At 37.5% G+C, this 21,761-nt stretch overlaps 1 protein-coding gene across 5 annotated transcripts in view; it reads right to left on the bottom strand.

Moving 5' to 3' along the window:
• EFNA5 (ephrin A5) overlaps window positions 1–21,761 on the bottom strand; it is a 214,504-nt gene that overhangs the window by 23,881 nt on the left and 168,862 nt on the right. For all 5 annotated transcript variants that reach the window (XM_027656850.1, XM_027656853.1, XM_027656854.1 and 2 more), the window contains exon 3: window positions 15,878–16,170. In XM_027656850.1, the coding sequence (XP_027512651.1) occupies window positions 15,878–16,170 (293 nt within the window). The remainder of the gene's footprint in view (window positions 1–15,877; window positions 16,171–21,761) is intronic.

The following is a 21,761-nucleotide window of genomic DNA, read 5'->3' as shown; positions in this document are numbered from 1 at the left end:
CAAGTGTCACAGATGCACCCAGGGCTGGAAAACTCCTTCATTAGCTCTGCTTTTCAGCCCAAGCCTCAGCAGTGACATGTGGGTCATCCAATGGAAGGTGATGGTGCTTGTAAAGACAGGCTTCCATCAACTCCAATTACAGAAATTGTGCCTGCCTGCTTGAGGGAGAAGGAGTTTCATATAGCTGTATCCACAGATCATTAGTGGCTCACAAAATAGTGGAGTTTTCAAATGACTTTTTTTTCTAAATTTTCTCACCTGAGACAAGACAGCTGATAAAATACCCATCTACAGGCTCACAAAAAAAAAAATCCCATCACCTTAATGTCAAGGTTCTGCTAAAAAATTTATGTCAGAAGACCTATAGGAAATCCCATTGTTAAAGCAGTGGAGTACCTCCATACCAAGGAAGTGTAAAAATCCCACTACTACCATCTCTGTGGAGGTGGCATTTGAACAAAAGGCTAAGACAGGACAACTCTCCAGCTCCATCTGTTATTGGGCTCTTCATCTAAATGTTTCCATCTGATTAAAGCACTACCTGGCTGAAGATTCTTACTCTTGAGAGACAGATGTTTAAAACCCTAGTTTTAAGACTTTTTTTTTTCTTAAAAGGAATCTTGTACTTTCAAGTCAGTTTCCATCCACATTAACACTACGACTCTTTTATGTGTTTCTATGCTAAGAACTGCATTTTGTGTTGAAAGGAAGGAACAACTAACAATATTAGACAATCTTAGTCCTTGATTATGGGAGAGTAGAAATAGGGCTCAAGGTGATGATAGTACTGTATTTGCACTAAAAACCCACAAACAACACAAAAAATCCTGGTAAAAATACAAACATATAATTCAAAAGAACCTACTGACAAGCTTTCAAGATGTTTACAATTCACAACAGAGATCACATTTTCAGAAGAACTCTGTACTTCATGTGCAAAGCATTTTAGAAATCAGCCCACTACTTGGATACTGAGGTGACAGCTATGTACTTCTAAAATTATGACTCTAATTGGGAATGCTAAACACTTCTGACATATGGTCTGTAATATGAAATCTATTTATTTTACCTACTTTGGACTGGAACCAAGGAAGAACAGGGTTGAAGAAACATATGTGCAATTTATATAGAAAAAAAATACAGAAACTGTGTCTACCCTTGGGTTAGGCGGTGAGTTTTCTTGGAGTTTTTTATTTTGTTTTGTTTTGTTTTGTTGTTTTCTTTCAATTGTGTGTTAAGATGTATTTTGGATCAGTGTTCTAAAGCCTAGATAAAGGGTCCACTTAAATGCAGATGCACCAAAACCAATGTTATTTTCTCAAGTCAAAAAAGACCACTATGATCAAGTAGACTGTATCCACAGTTGTCAGAATGTTTTTTCAGAAGTCCAGTAAAGTGAACCAAATCACTAAATTTTTTTTGTGTTCAATGCACATACACAGTCTCTATTTACTTTTTGAATCTGAAGTAAACCACCAGTGGGAATTTATGTCTGTAAATTAAAAAAGCTGTTTCTTCATGAAAAGGGAAAGAAAAAAACCATACCACTATTTTTAGTCTTTTTCTCCCCCTTCTCTCAAAGTTATTATTTCAGGGGCTGCTTTTTTCAGCCTGTAATACATTTGCTCAAAAGCTACGGCAATTTCATGGGACTTTCTGTTGCTGTTTTATTTGTGTCTCTTTCATTACTGTTTTTTGGGGAGTATTTTTTTAGAATGTGCATGTGTTAATAATTTTACCTTGTATTTAAAAAGGGTGGAGTGCAGATTTACATGTACATATTAGCACACAGAATACCATATGCTGTTCACAAGCACTCCATGGAAAGGCATACATCTTTGTGCAAATCCAGCTGTACTCACACAAGTATCAAAATTGTAACTTTAATTTAGATTTCCAAAGCACAGTGTTCCTCACCCTCCTAGTCAATACAGTTCCAAAAATTTTGCCTTCCTTTTCTGACCATAACTTCAATGTGGCACCACGTTCCTCAAGAGACTTATTTTTGGTTTAAGACTATATTTCACTCAAAATATTCTAGAGTTCACTAAAATGAAAAACGTCCTAGGTGGAAATATATATTCTCAGCTAGGTTAGCATATTAAGAAATATTCTCCCTAGATGGCAATTTCTAAGGATGTACAACTTGTGTAAAATCTAAAATCAGATTTGCAAATTAACCCATATAATTTGTTTAGAAGTAATGCTATTGTTTCTAGTAAGAACAAGCAGCTGGTGTTTCTGAGCTGGGACTGGTTCAAGGGTTTGAGATTGTACAGCGCCCCCAAATCACAGCAAACACTGATCATTACAGTTTACTGCAAAGCTCCTGGAAAAGTGACTGTCCCTCAATCAAGAAGGCAGCAATAGCAGGGCATGACACATAGTTGGGAAAATCCCAGGGAAAATGAATATTTTATATTTTGCATCCCAACGATTTTGGTGGTAAACTTTCTGAGAAGTTTCCTTATGGAAGCTGGAACACATTTTGTAGAGAATGGCTCCTTCTGCCTTTTTCTTTAACAGTAGAGATTTCAGTGGGAATGTCTCTCCTTAGTGCACATCCATTACCATGAGTTACCTACAAGAAAGGAATTAAGCACAGAGAAGTAAAGAGAAGACTTTACAGAAGATACTGCTGTTCCCTGAGAAGTGTCATGAGCAGTCTCCAACTCACGTAAGGTTGAATTTATCTTTAATCTCATTTTCATTTTCAAAGGCACAAGCGATGTGCAGTGATAAGAGTATGGTTATGCCACATCAAGGACAAGAAGGAACAACCGGTCAGATCATCCCATAGAGGAAGGAGAATGATAATCTAGTGAAATTATAATACAATGCCCAAGAAACACTTCGCTGACACTTAATATTAAAAATATCTTTCAATGCAGTTAAAATTAAGAATATTTTTAGTTTGTTAAAATTAGCATTTTTATATTCACAACAGGTAAAGCCATTAACGCATAAAAATTATTTTTTATCAGAGATCTAACCAATATTGGCCAGAGAGGTTTGGAGATATTCAAGAATTGACTGGACTCCATCCTGTCCCATGTGCTTTGGGATGACCCTGCTTGAGCAGGGACGTTGGACCAGATGACCCACAGTGGTCCCTTCCAACGTTACCCATTCTGGGATATTGGGATATAGATGTCTATATATTTATATATATACATATGGACATAAAAGAGAAGAAAATCCCTACGCACATACAGGCTAAACAAACACAGTAAATATAGGAAAAAAGCTCAGTAAGTTGAGAAGAAAACATTATTAGAAATGTTTTGTCTTTTTGAAAGAACAGTATCTCTAAGACGACCTTCATTCTTAGGAAAAAAAAAAAGTAGTAACAGATTCACTGCAAGTTTCACATATGCTTATATTAAGCCAGGAACACAATCAAATTCTCAGACCCACTGTATTCATCGGCTGCCCTGTACTGATTTTGAGGAAAGATAGAGCACATTAACTCCATGACACAAGATTTCCAAAACCTCCATGAAGCAGAATCACCCCTGCAGAAATCTCTTTCCATCTGATGTTGAACAGTAGCCTTCCCTATTACAGTTTGAGTATTAGCCAGAGGAGGTTTCTCAGGAGAATAACACTAGCTCTCCTGATTTTATCGTGCCCTTTTCTTGTGAAATATTTCACTGAAAATAATTAGAACCTAATGATGCTTCAGAGGAGTCTCTACACGAAAGAAAGAAACATTAGGAAGAAATGTTATGTTGAGACTATACCTTCTTTTCACAGGATCCTTAGACATCCAATGGGAACTGTCAGAGCCACCAACCAATTAATTTTCTAATCTCTCTATAATGAGTTTTTTTCTCCTTCAACCCTTGTTTGTCTCCTTTGTAGAAAACATAAGATTTTTCACTTACCTTTTGATTTCCTCCATTTTATACCATGCTAAAATGCAAAAGTAGAAGCAAAATGGGAGCTAGCCATAAATATAGCTAGAATAAAATATAGCATGTCTCTCCTTTAATGCCTTGGAACATGATAAGCTCAAAAAGGAGTATGCTAGAAAAATGATTTTGTCTGTCCAAAACACATTGAAAGTGTGAAGATCATGTTGACAGTCTGCCTGAATTGCTGTTAAATCCTGCAATATTAATTTTCACCTCTTTCTTATCATTCCAGTAATTTCTTCACACCCTGTACCGGGTTCATGGACCACTCCTACAGTATTCCACAGAACTACCTGCAGATACACAGAATAGGAAGCGGTCACGTGTACTACTTTTTCCCAGATATCTAAATAGGACTCATGAAGCCATCTTGAGGAAAAAAAAGGCATGATGTGGGCAAAAAAAAAAGAAAGCATGAATCAAAACGTGCTAAAACAGCAGTCAGATGGACATCTCACTTCTCCTATTGGAAATTTGGACTTGCCAAAAAATTAAGAAATTTGGGTGTGTTTTTTTTATAACCTCATTCTGCTTTGTTGATTAAACTGTTTCTGTTCTTAAAATGAATTACACCATCTTGTATCTCCACTGTATAATTTTATCAAGGAGGCAACAAATCATGCTGGTTGTTGATGGTCCGCGCTGAATACCTGGTGTGGTAAAATACAGTTCTCCTCAAATGAATTGCTGAAACTGTTAATCTTTATCTAAGTGCCCATAATAACTATTTTGTTCTCTGTAGCAGTTGGGAGGAAAAAAAATGTCTTCCAAAAAGGATTTTGGCAGCCAATCTGCTTGTTAATAAAACCTGGAGAAACATTTGTGATTAACATAAATTGCTAATTCCTCTTTTAATGCCTAAACGTGACAGTGACTAATTTACACAGTTTTGCTTGAGCTGCCATTGAGTATTTCAAGTGGGACTGCGAACAAAAAAAATGCCGTTGCACTGGTGTATGTTTCTAAGCAAAGCTACCACAAGTGTAGCAACTACAGACAAGGAACTCCATCTCTGGCAATAACTTCTAACCATGCTGGCTGATTGTTCTGCTCAGGATGGTGGGAAAGTGCCAGTAGTGAAAGCCACCTAATACTTCTATTATAAGCTGAAAGTTGCACATTTTGTCGAGATCTCTGAAGTGGCTGTTGTTTCTGATACCTAGTCAGCAGCATGTTTTAGTGCAGACAACTAGTTCAACAATTAGTATCTCTGCCTTGTTATAAATGTACTTTAAATGTATTCTTATGTGCGATTATTAATTTGAAACTCCAGCAGCATTATAATTTACCTGTTTATATTGAACTACCAATAAAATAAAACATTTGTGAAATACTAGAAAATTTGATAAAAGAGATTACTAAACAAAAACCTACCCATATCAGCTGCTCACATATGAAGTACACAACACTGTCACCATCATCCTCACCGGAACACACCTTTATTTTTGAACAAACATGTGCTTTGTTTCTACACTTCTCTCTGAGAAAGAAAAGCATTTTCTACCTTGCTGATGTGCCTGTGGACTTTTCATTATGCCATTCTTCCCTTCTTCTTCTTGATCCTCTTTACAGATAGGAACTAAGGAAGTCAGATCCCAACTCCATGGATCACCAACAAGAACTACACACATAACTTCATTCCAATTTTCATGGGGAAACACAAATTCATGACGTATCTTTGCATCACTAGCCAGAAGCAAAGAGGTGTTAATACTAAGCCCTCTTCAACAGGACATGTTGCATTCTTTTACAGTCCCCAGGTTCATGAAGAGAGGTACTACTTTTAAGGCAGACAGCAAGTCCTGCTGCAGCTGCTGCTACAGATCCTGACTTCAGTCCCAATACAGAGCTCTATGCTGTAGGATAGCACATTCTTCAACGCCTCACACCTGACTGTCTCTTGAAAAACCTTGAAATATTAGAGAAAAGCAGTCCACATGCAGTTACAAGCACTAAGATAAAGGAAAATGACCCAGTATTACCAAAAACAGGTGTGTCAAAAAAATACCTAAGAACAAATCTGAGCTTGTATCTTCACAATGTCCTCACCCACAATTCTTAAAATATAATTTAGGTTAGCTAAGCTGTTCTGGTGTACTTTTGCCTGAACACATTTTGAACGTCACTGTGACTGAATTGTCAGGGCTCTCTAAATTGATTAAAATACTGCCACTCTGATTATCCTTCAAATAATTAAGATCATTTCACCCCCAGAAGATGAGCAACAGCAATGTTATTCCCCATATCCATCATCAGGAGCCTGGTTACTCTTGTGCACAGAGGTATGGCACAAGTGAAATTCTGATACACCTTCAAGCCATTCTTAATTCCCTCAAGCAGTGCTGTATCTAGCTGGCTATACCACTTGATACTTTAAATATTAAATATCTACGATCTAAAAGGGAAACCAGGGAGACTAGAGGCAGTAGAAATCTCATTTGGCCAATAATGTAGATCTGAGGATGACCAACTGCTTTTCTGAGGGAAAGTAGAAATATTTAAAAGGCTGAAAAGATTTTTCAGAATAAAGCACTTCTATGTATTTCTGAATACTCTGTGAGAAAAAATCTTATTCTCTACATAACTTAATACTTCTGTCTTGGCAAATCAGCATAACTGCATGTGCCACTTTGCGCCCAGAGTTTTGGCCACCTTCTCTGAATAGTATGCATTACTGGGAAATAAAAAGAAATTATTGGGAATTTTGTAACCTTTTCCTATTTTAAAGCCTCCTCTAATATCAGAGAGTTAGGTAGCTTAGAAACAAATCTGCTTCTTTTAAATCCAAGTATTTAAGAAAATAATGGAGTTAGATGCTGAATATTAACTTATGAAACAAGATCATCAGCCAATTGCTCAGCATGTGGAAGCATTTTTATCTGGAGGCAGTTTGGGTTTGGTCTACTGGTTGCAGGCATGCATACATAATCAAGCTTGTATCATGACACATACAGTATCACCAGAGAAAGTGCTACCTTGGTATGTTAGTCTGAGGAACAGGGAGACTAACATGCTGATGACATGGAGGCAGTGAAGTACAACACTGCTATTCCAAATGTCACTGCTATGCTATTTCCATTTCTGTTGGCACCTGCTCCATGTTACAAAACGTGTACTTCCAATACAACAGCTCATTAAACAGGTTTCAGTTTGCTCAGAAATCAAATTAGAACACTGTTACAGAGTTAAGTCCTCAGATAATTATTAATATTACTCTCTACTTCTATGAGTTCTTTCATCCAAGGAATCCACATGCTTCACCTTATTAATCTCATAACATTCCAGTGAAGTACCACTACAGCGAGTTTCACCCACCAGCTATGTGCAGCCACCTCAGAGATGTTAAGTTGCAGCTGTTGAACATCAAAACTGATTTAAAGAAAGGACTGATGAATGGTCCATCAGGATTTAAAGAGCTGTGAGCAAATCATTCAATGGTACTTCCAGTAGAACACTGAAATTTAAACACTTACCCTTAAGAAAATTGCAATGGGATTTTTACAAGGATCACAAATGTAAAAAATCACAGTCATCAGTATGGAACATTTAGTCACCATTTGTTTTAAGGCAGGTGCATCACATATGGCCTCATCAAGTTCCTAATGCTCCTTAAAGGTTTTTTATCCAAGGTCTAACCAATCCATCTTTTTAATGCCTGGGATTTGATGACAACAAAGCTCAAAACACGCTTTATTTTCCTACAAAATTAACTGATCTTTGTCAAGCAGCACAGGTGAGAAACAAAAAAAGGACAGAGGAAAGAAAACCTTGTCATCCATCTTTCCAACTGTGGTCACTCCTTTCTTCTGCTAATGTCCAAAATCAGCACTTCACTAGAAAGCAACACAAGTCACTGGTCTTCATGGAGGGGTGAAGACCTTACAAAATATGCTCTAAATAACTTTAAAAGATGCAGATATATAGTATAACCACCTCTCTTTTATGTTTTTCCTACTATCAGGATGTTAATGGCATCTGAATTTTTGAAGCATGTGAATCCAAATCTTCTTTAAACTTGTTTTCTGAAAGACATTCATTCCCTTTGAAAAACTCAAACAACAGAGACCACCACTTCCATGTATTTTCTCTTCATTTTCTTATATGGATTTCTCCCGAGTCCCAAATTATTCAGCAGCTTTTAACGTTCCCTTTGAGGATTCTAAGAACACGACCAACGTCAAAATCTATTAGACATCAGTGATTATTTCTGCTTTCTTTTAAGCAGGACCAGCACTTAATCCTTCTGATGCTTTCGAACACAAACCAGTCCTTTAATCTACACGCTAAGCTAAGCATGAACGCCCTGTAAAAGTCACCTTCCTTGTCTGTCTAATGTTACCACAAAAAATATTTTTTAAAGTACACATTTATCAAACCCTCTCAATTGCTTTGATTTCATTCAGAACATATCAAGTGATTCTGGTAAACCAGCTATCAAAGCGGGATTCGTAGTAGAGTGGTATGTCTGATACCACTGCTGTCAAAGCAGCATCAGTGTTTACGCAGATCATACCTTGACTAAAAGGTTAATGGAGAACCTGGCAATAAACGTTTATCCAAAAGAAAATTGCAATTAACAAACTTAAGATGTTTGTCATTCTCTCAGCATCCTTCAATAATGTTCTTTAGTTAATCTTAATTTTTCAGCTTTTGGTGTGAACCAGGATGCCCAGAGAGAGAGTTCCAAAAGTGATCTTCTGACATCATGTCTTCAAGAAACAATGAGGAAATGTAAGCATCAGCAGCACCTAAATTAACTAACACCTGCTGAATTGAAGAGAGATTGCATTTTTCCACTCGATGAAAGACAAATCCTGTCTTCACTTCCAAAGAAAAAAAGATCTGCTACTTAAATCAACCATTTTGGCAACTTCTAATAAAAGAATAAATATGAATAAATAGAGTTCACTGTCCCCAGTACAAGCCAAGTATGTCACGACAAGACTTACCATTAATCTGCTCTACTCATTTCTCTAGAGTTCATACAATCCTATAAAGCTAAACTTTATCCCAAGGATTTCAAATTCCAGTATTTACATATTCAAGATGGAAAAATATCCAAACCAGGCCTTTTACATTATGTAAGTCACTGATATGAGGGGAAAAAAAACACCCAAAGAGGGTTTTTCTGAAAGACTTTTTCATAAAATTGCTCAGTGAAAAAAAGCAAAATAACCTGTCTTTGTGTGTGGTAGTCTTATTTTGTTCTGCAGAAAAAAAATACCATGGGTATTGGTCAATAAGTCAAACACATTTAGCTAAGGACTTTGTGAGACAAGTAGTACTTAGGTCTGTACAAAATGACATACTGCCTGAACTAGCTGATACACAATGTACTCAATAGGTAATTGCAAAAGATATCAGGTCTTTATCATAGCTACAAACAGAAGAACAGACATTCTCAGAAATACAGAGTATTGCTATTAAAATAGAAACTTATTTCTTTCCTGCAACTCTAAGGATGTTCTGAGGAGGGATCACCATTAGGTGCCTTGGTGAACACGAAGACACTGTTCTCCTCTACATAAAGGCAATTTTAAAATCAGACTGATAGTGTATATACATTTACATGGGTAAATGCATAGATAAAACATTCATTGTGCCTTCCTTGAATTTTCAAGATGGTATAATTTGTCACTTATGCCAAAGTCAGTTTGCTGATTAAGAGATTCTTCTTTAATGGCATGACAGTTTATAGAGAAACCATATATCCTAAGTGCTGGACGATTTAAAAAACAAACCAAACGAACAAACAAACAAACAAAAACAAAACAAAACAAAACAAAAACCCAAATCAAAACAACCCCAGAATCTCCCCCCCAAAAAAGTAATTTCTACAATATTAGCAGTTAAATATTATCGTACTACCCCCAGCTGAGATACAACAACAAAAGCACCAACTTCCTCCAAAAAAAGTAAGTATTTTAAGTAATCTATCCAAACCATTAGCAAAACTGTCTACAGTAACCTTTGATTGATTCTAATACTCTCCAGGATGCAATTGAGTAGCTGTGCTGTCTTCTTTACATTATCTCCTTTTCTAGCAGGAATTTCCTCAAGTCAGACTCAAAACCTGAGAAACAGTGTATTTACACCCCCAGAGAGAACCTCCTACCAAAAGATCTACAGTCAACACTAGAAACTGCTGTGCTGACAACACCAATTGGTTCTGAAAAAGCAACATTTCCAGGTCTATAACATGATGATAAAAAGAGAGAGAAGTGTAGTTTTTTGGGGGGACTTATATTTATCTGTTCTGAGGATAAAATTACAGCTCACAGTCTTTCTGTTTTGTGCTCCCATTACATCAAACTAAACCTCTAGCAAATGTAGAGAATTCCTAAATCAAATAACCATCTTGCAGTGAGTTGTACCCATTCATGCAAAACATTGATATCTACTAATATTAAGGTGGTACTCAAGCAAGGGCAATGAGCTATATGCAGCTGTTTAATATCCTTCTTCTTTTGAGCACATGAAAAATACCAAGTAACTGTTAATAAATTATAGTGTAAAGATTTCTCTGTAGTTTTCTCCCATATAGTATCACAGGCTATTCAACCTTGTCTCTCCAAAGTCACCTTTCTTAATTCTTGCTACACTGAAACCACTCCTAAAAGAATAAGAGCCAAGCTAGCAATCTGGAAGCTATTCCAGATTCCTAGTCATGGAAAGCTATTGTTAGGTCTGTGTTAATTTCCATAAAAAGTGAACACTGCCCTTCCTATGCTAACTGCTGATCTGTATATGGACATGTACAGTCCTCCCCAGTGACTTAGGACTTCTAAACTCTGCCAATTATTCTTCATTAATAATCAAAAATCCTTACACAACCACCACCAGCAGCAAGCAGTGGTACTTTCACGTCCTTACCCATCCACAGAAATTCAGTGGTTAGGCCACATGGAGAAAGCATTTCAGTACAGGTTCTGCTACAAACATCTCAGCTGGAAAGAAGTGAACAGGCACAGGGCAAGTTGATGATAACAACTTACAGTTTTGAGACAAAAAGCCAGTAACCCTCCCAAAAATTAACCTGATTACTAAACATAAAATTGCACAGAATAGAGAAACAGACAGGATTGTAGCAGAGACTAAAGAAAAATAAGAGTACAAACAAGCACTCAACTCTTAAATGCACCGTAAAACATGGTAGAAGGGGGAGAAGAGAGCAAGTTCAGCTTTGCTGTCATCAGGGACAGCTACTGCCTCAACAAGACTTTAGCTAGAGACCTCCTTAACACGATAAGCTAACTACAAAATTAATAGGCAGTAGACATGGAGTATTCAAACACTTTTTTCTACTACTTTTTTTTCCTTAAGATCTTTAGAATCAAAGAACCCTCCAGAGGTGCGCAGATGGTTGCAGAGGGATGGTCCAACTACCTGGCAGTTGTCAGAGAAAAATGATAGCACGATTTTCAAACAGTTCCACAGTTTTTGGAACATGGTGAAGACAATTTCCAGAAATGGAACAAGCGAACAGAAGAGAGATAATTTAATATTAGAAATAATGCAAATCACAGGTTTTCCCATAGAAGCAGCAGCTAAAACTGTTAGGGTGGAATGTCACTTGATAAAAGCCCTCAGAATCAGAAATTTCAGGAAAAGAAGGAATTAGCGTAGAGAAACAAGGATGATGAGGGACAAACACAAAGAAAAAATCAAGCAACAGGTAATATTGCAGGTTGCTTGGGAATACATTCTATGAGGAAAAGGAGTACAGGATGGCTGGATGTTATTAAGAAGCACATGTACAACTGAAAGTACGACTTTACAAACTGCTTCTTAATTTAATCGTAAATATAAGAACAACTTAAAAAAAGTTATTTATAACCATAAGTAAATTCGAATCATAAAATCACATTATCTTGATGTGGACACAAGCAATACAATTTCCCAAAGGCCTTCTGAACTGACAATCAGAAGCTTCATGAATATAAATGGTGACAACAAAGACAAAGGTGACACAAAGAAACAGCACAAACATTTTGAAATAAAATCAGAAAGACACATGCAGAAGATAAAACTAGAAAGAAACTTTAACAAAAAGAGGTTATGCAAATAAACCACAGGTAAAACAACAGTATTTTTAAAAGATCAAAGGAGCTCTTTTCTCAAGCAGAATGGGAGAAAAAAACCATAAGTTATGTTTAGATACATTTCATGTAAAGCTTGCTAACTGCTAGAAAAAATCTTCAGGATCTTGTGGAGAAGAGGTAAGCAGCAACAGGACTGTGAAGAAGAGTAAACCTACCTGTCTTTCTAGGAAAAGGGTATAAGCGTATATAAATGAAAATATTCATAATGATCAAATGCCTAAATAAACAATACCTATAAAATCTTGGAGGATAAGATGATAAAAATGCCATGGATTTCTTAAGGATAAATCCCGTACAATACCAAGTTCTTGAATGAAATAACTGGAAAAACATATGCTACAGTTTAGTACTGGTACAACCTTTGACACCACACCAATGATGCACTGTTTTCAAGAAAAGAGCAATGTGCTCTAGCTTAAATCAACACAGGAGCATGGTTTGGAAACTGAGGTCAGGATTCTGCAGTAATCTGTAGCAGCCTGGTTCTAGCCACATCTTCCTCTTTTTTATTTCATTAGCCCTGACATGTATTTGCCAAGCTGTCACTGGTATTTTATTCAATACCTAGTACACTAATAAAAATAAATCACCCATAATTAAGTTAAAATAATGGAAATTATACACTCATTTTGAAATATATAATTAAGTAACATTATACATTTTAGGACTTTCTTCCCTTCCTTGCTTTTGAGTTCAACTCACTGTGCACATACCTCACATTAACCCGAATACCAAAACTTATGTTCCCTTCCAAAGGACATTAAAATCACAGCCATGACACAATTTAGTTTCTGCTTTCTCTATATTCCATTTGCTTCTGTTTCAGTAGTAATATTATTTTGTTTGTTTTCACACTAGCATACACTAACCTGTGGTGAGCACCTGCTAAGAACTAAGTAAAAATTGAGACTTCAGGTCATAATACATTATTTACTTTCCCCAGCCCACCCTAAGTAAATAAAAGTTAATTTCTCTGTAAATATTTAATAAGCTTTTCTTCTTTCAAAAGTAAACTTAATCAGTACTTTTTGATTGCATGACTATAATGGTTAATTGACTTCTTCAATGTAAATTTTATATCAGACAGACAAGATATTTTTTTCTTGCATTTTCCTAGAATGAACATGCCAAGAAGGGAGATCCAAGTTCATCTGAGCAATATATGAAGGCAATGGCATAACAAGGAAAACTGACATTTTCCAAATGAACTGTTCACACAAACAGACAGTGACTGTTCACAAATTATTGCATTTGCTGAAACTAATGAAAGCAAGAGAGGCAAGCCACATCCTTAAAAGATAAACAGTGAAGAATAATGACAAAGCACCAGACAGTAATTAAGTTAACCAGCTACTTATTATTTCTGTCTTTCCAGAGGTCCAGACGACACAACATATTTTGTAATCCTTAAATAGAACGTGCCAGACTGATCCTATATAGTCAGCCTTCCATTTTTTCTGTAGAGAGGGCAAAAGTCAGAAAGGAAAGGAAGCCTTTGATGGCAAAGCACTAATTTCTTTAACATGCAGCTACATAAAGGTAACAAAAGTGGTCTCCATTGCCTGAACTAGCACCTGCCTACAGTTGTGATGAGAAAACAAGAAACAACATTTTACCAGCTTGTTTCTTCAGTACAAATTATGAGAAAAAACATTCCAGGATGGACAACCATGCCCTGAGAAAGTATACATATTACTGCTAACTTAGTTTACAGTGATTCCCTGTAACTGTTGCAGTGTCAGCCGTGTCAGTGTTCTCATCAAAGTCAAGAATGAAGGAAAAAATACTTAAACTACAGAAAAGAAGGAAAAACGCTTTTTTTTGTGCCTAAACCATGAAGCTTAGTTTAAACTAATACCTTACATCTCTTTGCTAATTTTTTGCTATTTTACCTTTCTTCAAAAAAAAGAATTCCATCTCAATGCAGTTGAATATCATAAAGCTCTTCAAGTTTTAAAGCACTTTGGACAATTATTTTGAAGGGAGCCGTTGGCAGTTAAATGACTCAGTTAAACTAAATTTATAGGTTTTTAAATTAATGTTACATGATTTTTAGTGACATATTGAATTTAACCACAAATAAGAAAAAACAGGTATAAGCAACCTGGGTGTATTTCAATAATGTCTTTCTTGAGAGTTCAGTGGATTTTGTATGGTCTAAAAATGAAGCTATTAGCTAGACAGTCCAAGCTGAGATTGCTCATATTTTTTCCTTCACTTTCATGTTTGGTTTTCACCTTTATTAAACATTTATCTTTTTTTCTTTTTTAAAAATTTAAAAGACCAATTTTTATTTCTTTTAGGCTTGCACCTACTTATGCCAACCCTGTGCTACATTTTATTGCAACCTTGTGATGATAAAGACTGCATTCCTTAACCTAACTATACCTGCTTATTTTACAGAAGGTCTGGAAATGAATTGGAAAAAAAAACAAAAACAAATTAAAAAGTACACAAAAAACCCCCCCACTGTTCCAAGGGAGCCTGATATCAGAGTTTTGATTGACAGAACTCTGTCTTCAACCAGAACTCTGGCTGAAGTGACACAAGTAGGACTGGGCCTGCACAATGGAGATTGATTTACCTTGAACATTATCTACTTAACTCTAATATTTTTACATTATTTTGCATGCCTATATAAAAAAACAGTTTTAAATAAAATTAAAATTTGCTTTTTGAATTATTTTTAGTATTTTTTATATTATTGTGCTGAAGCACAGTAACAAGGCACAGTTCTTCTGATGACAAACCACCACTCACTAAAGGTTTTTATTTGACGGAAGAAAAAGAAATTAATGGAAAACTATCCACTAGGACCCTTATTTCCCTGTAGATTAAGAAAGAGAAAACAAAAATCTCAATGATGAAGAAACGAGGCTGAAAAACAGGGATCATACGTACTCAGTTTCTCTGGTGAAATGAGCCGGAATGACTGTTTCACAGTAGAAAGGCCAGCTACACATATGAAAGCGATATTTACTGGGATCTAGAGTCTGTCTAAAGCTTTTAGCTCTGTAGTCTAACACTAAAAAAAAGAAAAAAATACTGCTGGAGCAGTCGAAACTTGTTACAAGTGACAGATACAGGTACAAAACAAGTTGATGTAATAAGATGTTTGTTGAGAGCATTAAATAAATGAGTTGCTCAGTGGAGTCAGAGAATCAGTTCTCTTAATTCACTGGTTTTAACCTCCTGCTGTTTTTACTTGCTTAGACCCATATGCCATCTCCTGCACATCCTCTGGGTGCCCAGAGCAGCCCTGATCAGGCCTTCTCATCTGCTTGCCTCCTGCTCCCAGAGCACTCCCATCACCCACACTGAGAGAAACAGCTCATCCATGAAAAAGCTGGAGGGGAAAAAGGAAGGTAGAAAAAAGGAGCCACTTAGCTACACACTGTGAAAAACTGCACAGACCTCATTTTCGTTGGGTCGTAAATACTACAGAGACAAGAATATTTCATCAGAGCAAATAAGAAAATCCAGGTATTTCATATGCAAAGGATTAATGGGTTTTCCTCATATTTGGGGACAGCTACCATACTACCCTTCTTGCCCAATCCTCCTCCACCTCAGAGTGCTGAAATAAAAGTAATAGTGCATTTTACTTTAAATGTCAACTGCGGTTCAGTAAACAGGTTGACATGCTATTTCATGTGAGACAAGAAACTGTGATTTAATCTCATTTTCACTAGCTACATTCCTAGCTAATGTATCTGGGGACAGTTTAAGCCTGTGTTCGCTCTAAGACATCTGCATTTTATACCACGTGGCCCTCTGTATTTTCACAGCACATAGGTGAAAAATTAGCTGGGTTTCTTACACCTGCTGTGCAACAGTGGGAAATCTCTATATACTCACAGATGTAGAAATATTCCCGGCCTGGCCTGAACTCAAATCCTAGTGAGAAGGGCGTGAAGAGTTGGAACTTTTCTGAGAACTTCAACGGTCCATTTGGGGAATGCGGTCGATTACACTCCCACCTCTTGAATCCCTTGGAAGTGTGATCACAGGAGCTGTAGCCATCAAAGTTCACCATGTACAGAACATAGCGTTCGGTCTTATCTTCTGGCACTGAGTCTTCATAGTGAGGGCAGAACACATCCAGGTAGTCATTGATGCAGACATCGATGTGGTAGTCGCCTCTCTGGAATCTGAAATCACAAGAGGAGTTCAAATATGAGCACAGTTAACTCAGGATGACCTTGTACCCAGGGTAACATTCTCATAAAAGGGGTATCACTAATGGCACTTCATTTCACTCCAGCCATGCACATTCACTCTGAAAAATGACCCTTACAATTCACCAGAGCTATCAGAGACTGATTATGCAGGACTACAATCATACAACCTTCTGGATAAAGGTTTTGCTCTATTCTCTTACAAAATGAGTTTGTTGCTAACATCAAGTTATAGGCACTCTTCCCCTACAGTTTACTGAATAAACAAACAAAGAGAGCACCTGCTTTATATCTAGTAGTGGTTTGGGGTTTTTTTAATTGAAGAAAGAAGCAAGAAGCAGCAAAGAAGCCAAAACTGCATCAACCTTCCCAAATCAGAGTCTATAAAAACATCTGCCTATGCATGCAAATAAATAAACCAGACATATCTTTTTCTCTTAATCAGGCAATAATCACCCCTGTGCTGAAAGCAGATTTGACTGCAAGTACTTATAGTTACTACATGAACACAAATAGGTTACTCTTTTTCCATAATTAGCAGCAGTTTGTCAAGATGTAAAGAAATGTCCATATTGCTTTCTAAAGAAATTTGCAAAGCAGTGCTTCTCCTTTGCCAAAAGTACACAATGGAGACGTTGCTCTGTTCAGATGACAGGATTCTGGGATATGAATTATCAGCACTCAGCCTAATGTGACAGTTCTGAGTGAGTGCCAGTTGAGAAATGCAGTGCAAGGCACCAGCTGAGATGCATTTTATTATTGCTGTTATTATTACTGATGACTCCTTAGGGATGTGGAATGCTCATTTTGTTGGGGGGGAGGGTTTCCTTTTTCCTACCCTCCATGTTTCACTTACATTACTTTTCTAATCCCTACCATAGTATCTGGAAGAAACTATGGGAACAAATTCACTGCCTCCATGGGAGCTTATACTATGATGGATTTAATGATTCCATAAACCAGGTCTGTATGTCCATTAAACTCCCTGGGGCAGCTAAAGAAACCAACCACTGACCTACTCCACTTCAGGCTGACTGGGCTACTTGTAGCTTCTCTCTTTCATGGCTGCACTTGTCAAGTGTACCACAGAGCAATAAAAAGGCCATGACAGATTTAACTATAATACTTTTTAGCTGAGGGGCATATTTTAAACACCTGATGGGCTTGAAATCTGCCATCTGGATCCTTCTATCTAATTTCAGAGAAAAAGCAATGATTTGCTGGCTCTCTAAGGATAAATTCAGAGCAAACTATACCTTTTCATATCGCTACAATAATTTAACTTCAATAAAATAGCTTTTTAAAGAAGAAAAACTGCATACACATCAAAGCATGATATACCTGTATAATTTCAACCAGTGCACAGCCTCACAGTTCCACTCTGTAACATGGAAAAGCCTCTCTGAACAACAGTTCTTCCAGCAGAATTTACATTTATCTAAACCATTGGTTAAAATATATATTTTTGTACTCTAGTTCTTTGAAAATGTGTCACCTGAACAGATATTCACTTAACACACTTGCAAAAATGTATTGTTTTCAAATTGGTGTCTGTTCTCTGAATCAGTTAACAATACGCCATTTCTTGCAGATAATGAAAAAGAGTGTAAGTAACAAATACAGAAGTCACATTTGGGCAGTGACATCTCTATTTTTTCAGCTACAGTTTTAGTAAGTAAAAAGTAATATATATTTATATATACGTTTGTGTGTACATGGGTTTTTTTTAACCGTGTAGGTGACAGACAATGGAATCTTCTCAAGGGATTGTCAAGGTTACCTCTTATATCAGCCTATGCCTTCACAATAATGCCCAATTACAGTTTTCTGACAGAAAGTGTATGTTTCCAGGACTATACTTGATACATTATATGTATTATTATTATTAAACATGTTATTATTACTAAAATACTTAATACTATCCATAATACAGTCAAGATCAGACTGAACTCCTTAATATTAGACTTTTACAACACAAATAACCTTATGTGAACTGTTTTTCCACATTTTATGTCAACTTCTGAAGTCCAATTCATCTGGCCTCTTTAGGCCCAAGGTACATTGTAATAAGATGCAGCTATTTCTCTCCTTTAACAAAAAGAAGAGTCTAGAGGGGCAGTCTACCCTGTAAATAGCTGAATTCGAAGGGAAGAATCTAGCTGCACAGTCCATGATAATGGAGATGGTAAGTACAAAGAGGCAGACAACTAAATGGGTGAGTACACCTTAAATCCATGCTAGCAATGAAATCAAATTCATAACCTGCAACACTGACATGTTCTACCCAATACCGCAAAAATGAGCTAATCTGTTTCCCTTTCGGCAAACTTTCCTACTGTATTCTTGTTAAATAAACAAAACCACAATGCAACTTTCCTCTTTGACCACTGGCATTTCAGCAGATTCCTTCTTATTTCTCCTTTATTTAAGTGCTGAAGCAGTTAAGTGTCTTTGTTCATTCCACACACCCTTGCCTGTTAAGTGCAGTCTGCAAAGCAGGTCTGAGAGTGAAACACATGGACCAAGTCCTTTTTATCCCAGTGTATTTTCCTCCCTGTTCCCCTGCTCTCTCGAGTTTCATTCCACAGTCATTCACCATAGCTAGAAAGTGTTTACATTTTCACATTTAAAATGGGAAGAAATGGTGCATATTTTAAGTGATCTAAACTGGCCTTTAGCCAGTATTGTTGGCACAGCAGTACACCCGCTCCAGGGAAAACACGTACTGAGGTGTTTTATCAGGCAGCTCTGAGTGAAGTCTCTTTACTCCAGGTTATTGGCCAACTAAGATTCAGAAAGCAAGTATTTTTTCCCCTCTTGGAGTATCTCAAAGAAGTCAGTAATTAAAACCTCATCAAGTTTACTAAAGAGAGGCAGAACTAATTTTATGTTTCCAAAAGTGGCTGAGACCATTCTCATTTCTCCATCTACAAGCAGTGTTGTATTTACCTCCTCCAAGAGGAAATGCAAAGTCCTCTAATCTAAACAGAAAGACAAGAGATGGCCACGAGTTAACTCACAAAACAATTCATCAGCTCAGATTGCTCAAAATTATTAAAGGAAACACTTCAGAAACACACTTCCAAGAATCTTCAACCACATTTGAGAAGAAAACACAGGCTGAAAACCTCTTACTAATAGGGTAATGTCAAGTACTATACTGAAACAAAAGTTCCACTTCAAATTAAAGCTATCTATATATGGCGAAGATCAAAACATGTAAAGGGAAGGTGGAATCCATTAACAGATGTTTGCCGAGATGATAGGAATAGCAGACCTCCCATCCCTTTATCCAGTCCCATTCAGAACAGAAAGCTTTCTAATAATGCTACTGATGTACTTTTATCAATCAGGTCTTCATCCTGTTCTGGCAGATCCTCACCCAGACTCTCACACCCTTCTGGAACCATGTGATATACATAAGGATCTTTATACAAACCCCACTGCAAGGAAAAAAACAGTCCTCTCTAGATTTCCATAAGAGAACACTGTGTTGTGGCAGAAATCAATCAAAAAAGCTTCTCCAAAAATCTGACAGGATCTACAAACCTTCTTGCTAATTATGTTATTTGTCTCCACGCACTCTAGCTTAAACACAGAAAAACACAAAACACAGCTGTTCTTCAAACATAATTAACCTTTGTTTTTTGTCAGGTAGTATTCAAATAATGTCTTGGGAACCTGCATACTACAAAGCTACTATTAGGTAGTAGTGTTATAGAAGCCATTTTAAAGACAGAGTTAAGTAGCTTCTTAATCTAAGCATTTCCATAACCAACATACATTAGCTTGCTACGCAAAACTTGCATACTGCTTCCAGCAAAGGCTGTCATAGGAATGTTTCTGTGTTCAAGTGCCACTGATGAAATGTCCAGGTATTTAGGATACAGAGAAATAACTTAGTAGTTATTTTAACCACAGAAACATAAGACTAGCAAAACAGTTTTAAAGTAATTAATGCCTTCTGTATTGTGTTTATCCATTAACAAAAAGTGAAAGTACACTGTGTGCATGCTTCTCTTCATAATTTTAAGTCCTGAAGCATAAGTGGTTCATCTTGAATTTAATAACTTTGCTGGTCACTGAAACAAGTGACAACTTATTTGAACAGATATTTAGATCATTTAGTTAGATAAAAAATTGCAATAGCTTCTGCTTGTTGCCTCCCCTACAAATCCTATTAGTTATATGCTATAGCCCTTCCTGTAAAATCAACATACCAGATACTCTACTTCAAGGCAAGTGTACTGGAAAATTTGCCTTTTACTATGTCAACCTTTCTTTGTTTGGAGTCTGTTCTGTCAAATGCATGTGGCAAGGCCTCACTTTGAACCAGAAAAGACTTCAAATAACTGCTCTGACAATGAATTACGAAATTCTGGTCTTCAGTCAGGTATCAGAAGGGATCAGATGCAAATGACCCCAATTCTGACGCCTGCACGGCCTGTTAAGACAGAGGAGGACACTGCCACTGCTGAATGCCTTACACTAGTCGCCCTGTTGTCTGATAATCCAAAATGTAAAGGAACATCAACAATATTCACTGAATTCATTTATTCTTTGGGTAAATACAAACCACAATTGACCACAGTTTTTCAGAAACAGCACAGGAAAAAGTTGCTTGCTCTGTTTCCTAAGGAAAAAAGGCTTTTGTGAGCAGCACATGTGCATACCTCGTGACTGCTGGTCACTCAGCTCCTCCTTTTTATTTTCATGACCAGTAAGCCACTTTAAACTAAATTTAATGGAAACAGTGAGGTCTCAGAAAGAAGTCTATTCCTACAAGTACCATGAACAAGGTAGCCAGGTAAAAAGATTCCATAAGTATCCCAAATGTAGTTGGTTTCTGTGGCTGGGTTTTGGTAGTGTGGGGAGGGGGGCTACAGGGGTGGCTTCTGTTAGAAGCTGCTAGAAGCTTCCCCTGTCTGGTGGAGCCAAGGTCAGCCAGCTCCAGTATGGACTTCCTGCCACTGGCCACAGCCGAGCCAATCAGAGTAACAGTAATGCTTCTGTGATAACATATTTAAGAACAGAAGGTTGTTGCGCAGAAGAATTACAGCCAGGGAAGAGCAGAGTGAGAACATGGGAACAACAAAGTAGACACCAAGGTCAGTGCAGAAGGAGGGACAGGAGGTGCTCCAGGTGCCAGAGTTGAGGCCCCTGCAGCCCGTGGTGCAGACCATGGTGGAGCAGCTGTGGCCCTGCAGCCCATGGAGGACCATCGGGGTGTAGAGACCCACATGCAGCCCATGGAGGAGCCCATGCTGGAGCAGGTGGATGCATGAAGGAGGCTGTGACCCTGTGGGAGGCTCAAGATGGAGCAGGGTCCTGCTGGAGACCTGCAGCCCGTGGAGAGGGAAGCCCACACTGGAGCAGATTTTTCCCGGGTAGGACCTGTGGCCCCTGTGGGGGACCCATGTTGGTACAGCTCACTTGTGAAGGATTGCACCCTATGGAGGAGTGACCCACGGGACAGCAGTTTGGGAAGAACTGCTGCCCGAGAGATGGACTCACACTGAAGAGGTGAATCAAGGACACTGTCCTGTGTCCTCCCCATGGCAGCA

Source organism: Corapipo altera, unplaced genomic scaffold (genome assembly GCF_003945725.1).
Source record: "Corapipo altera isolate COAL_440 unplaced genomic scaffold, ASM394572v1 61281, whole genome shotgun sequence".
NCBI classification, from domain to species: Eukaryota; Metazoa; Chordata; class Aves; order Passeriformes; family Pipridae; genus Corapipo; species Corapipo altera.
Note: the sequence above shows the minus strand (reverse complement) of the source record. Positions and strands in the feature narration are given on the sequence as shown.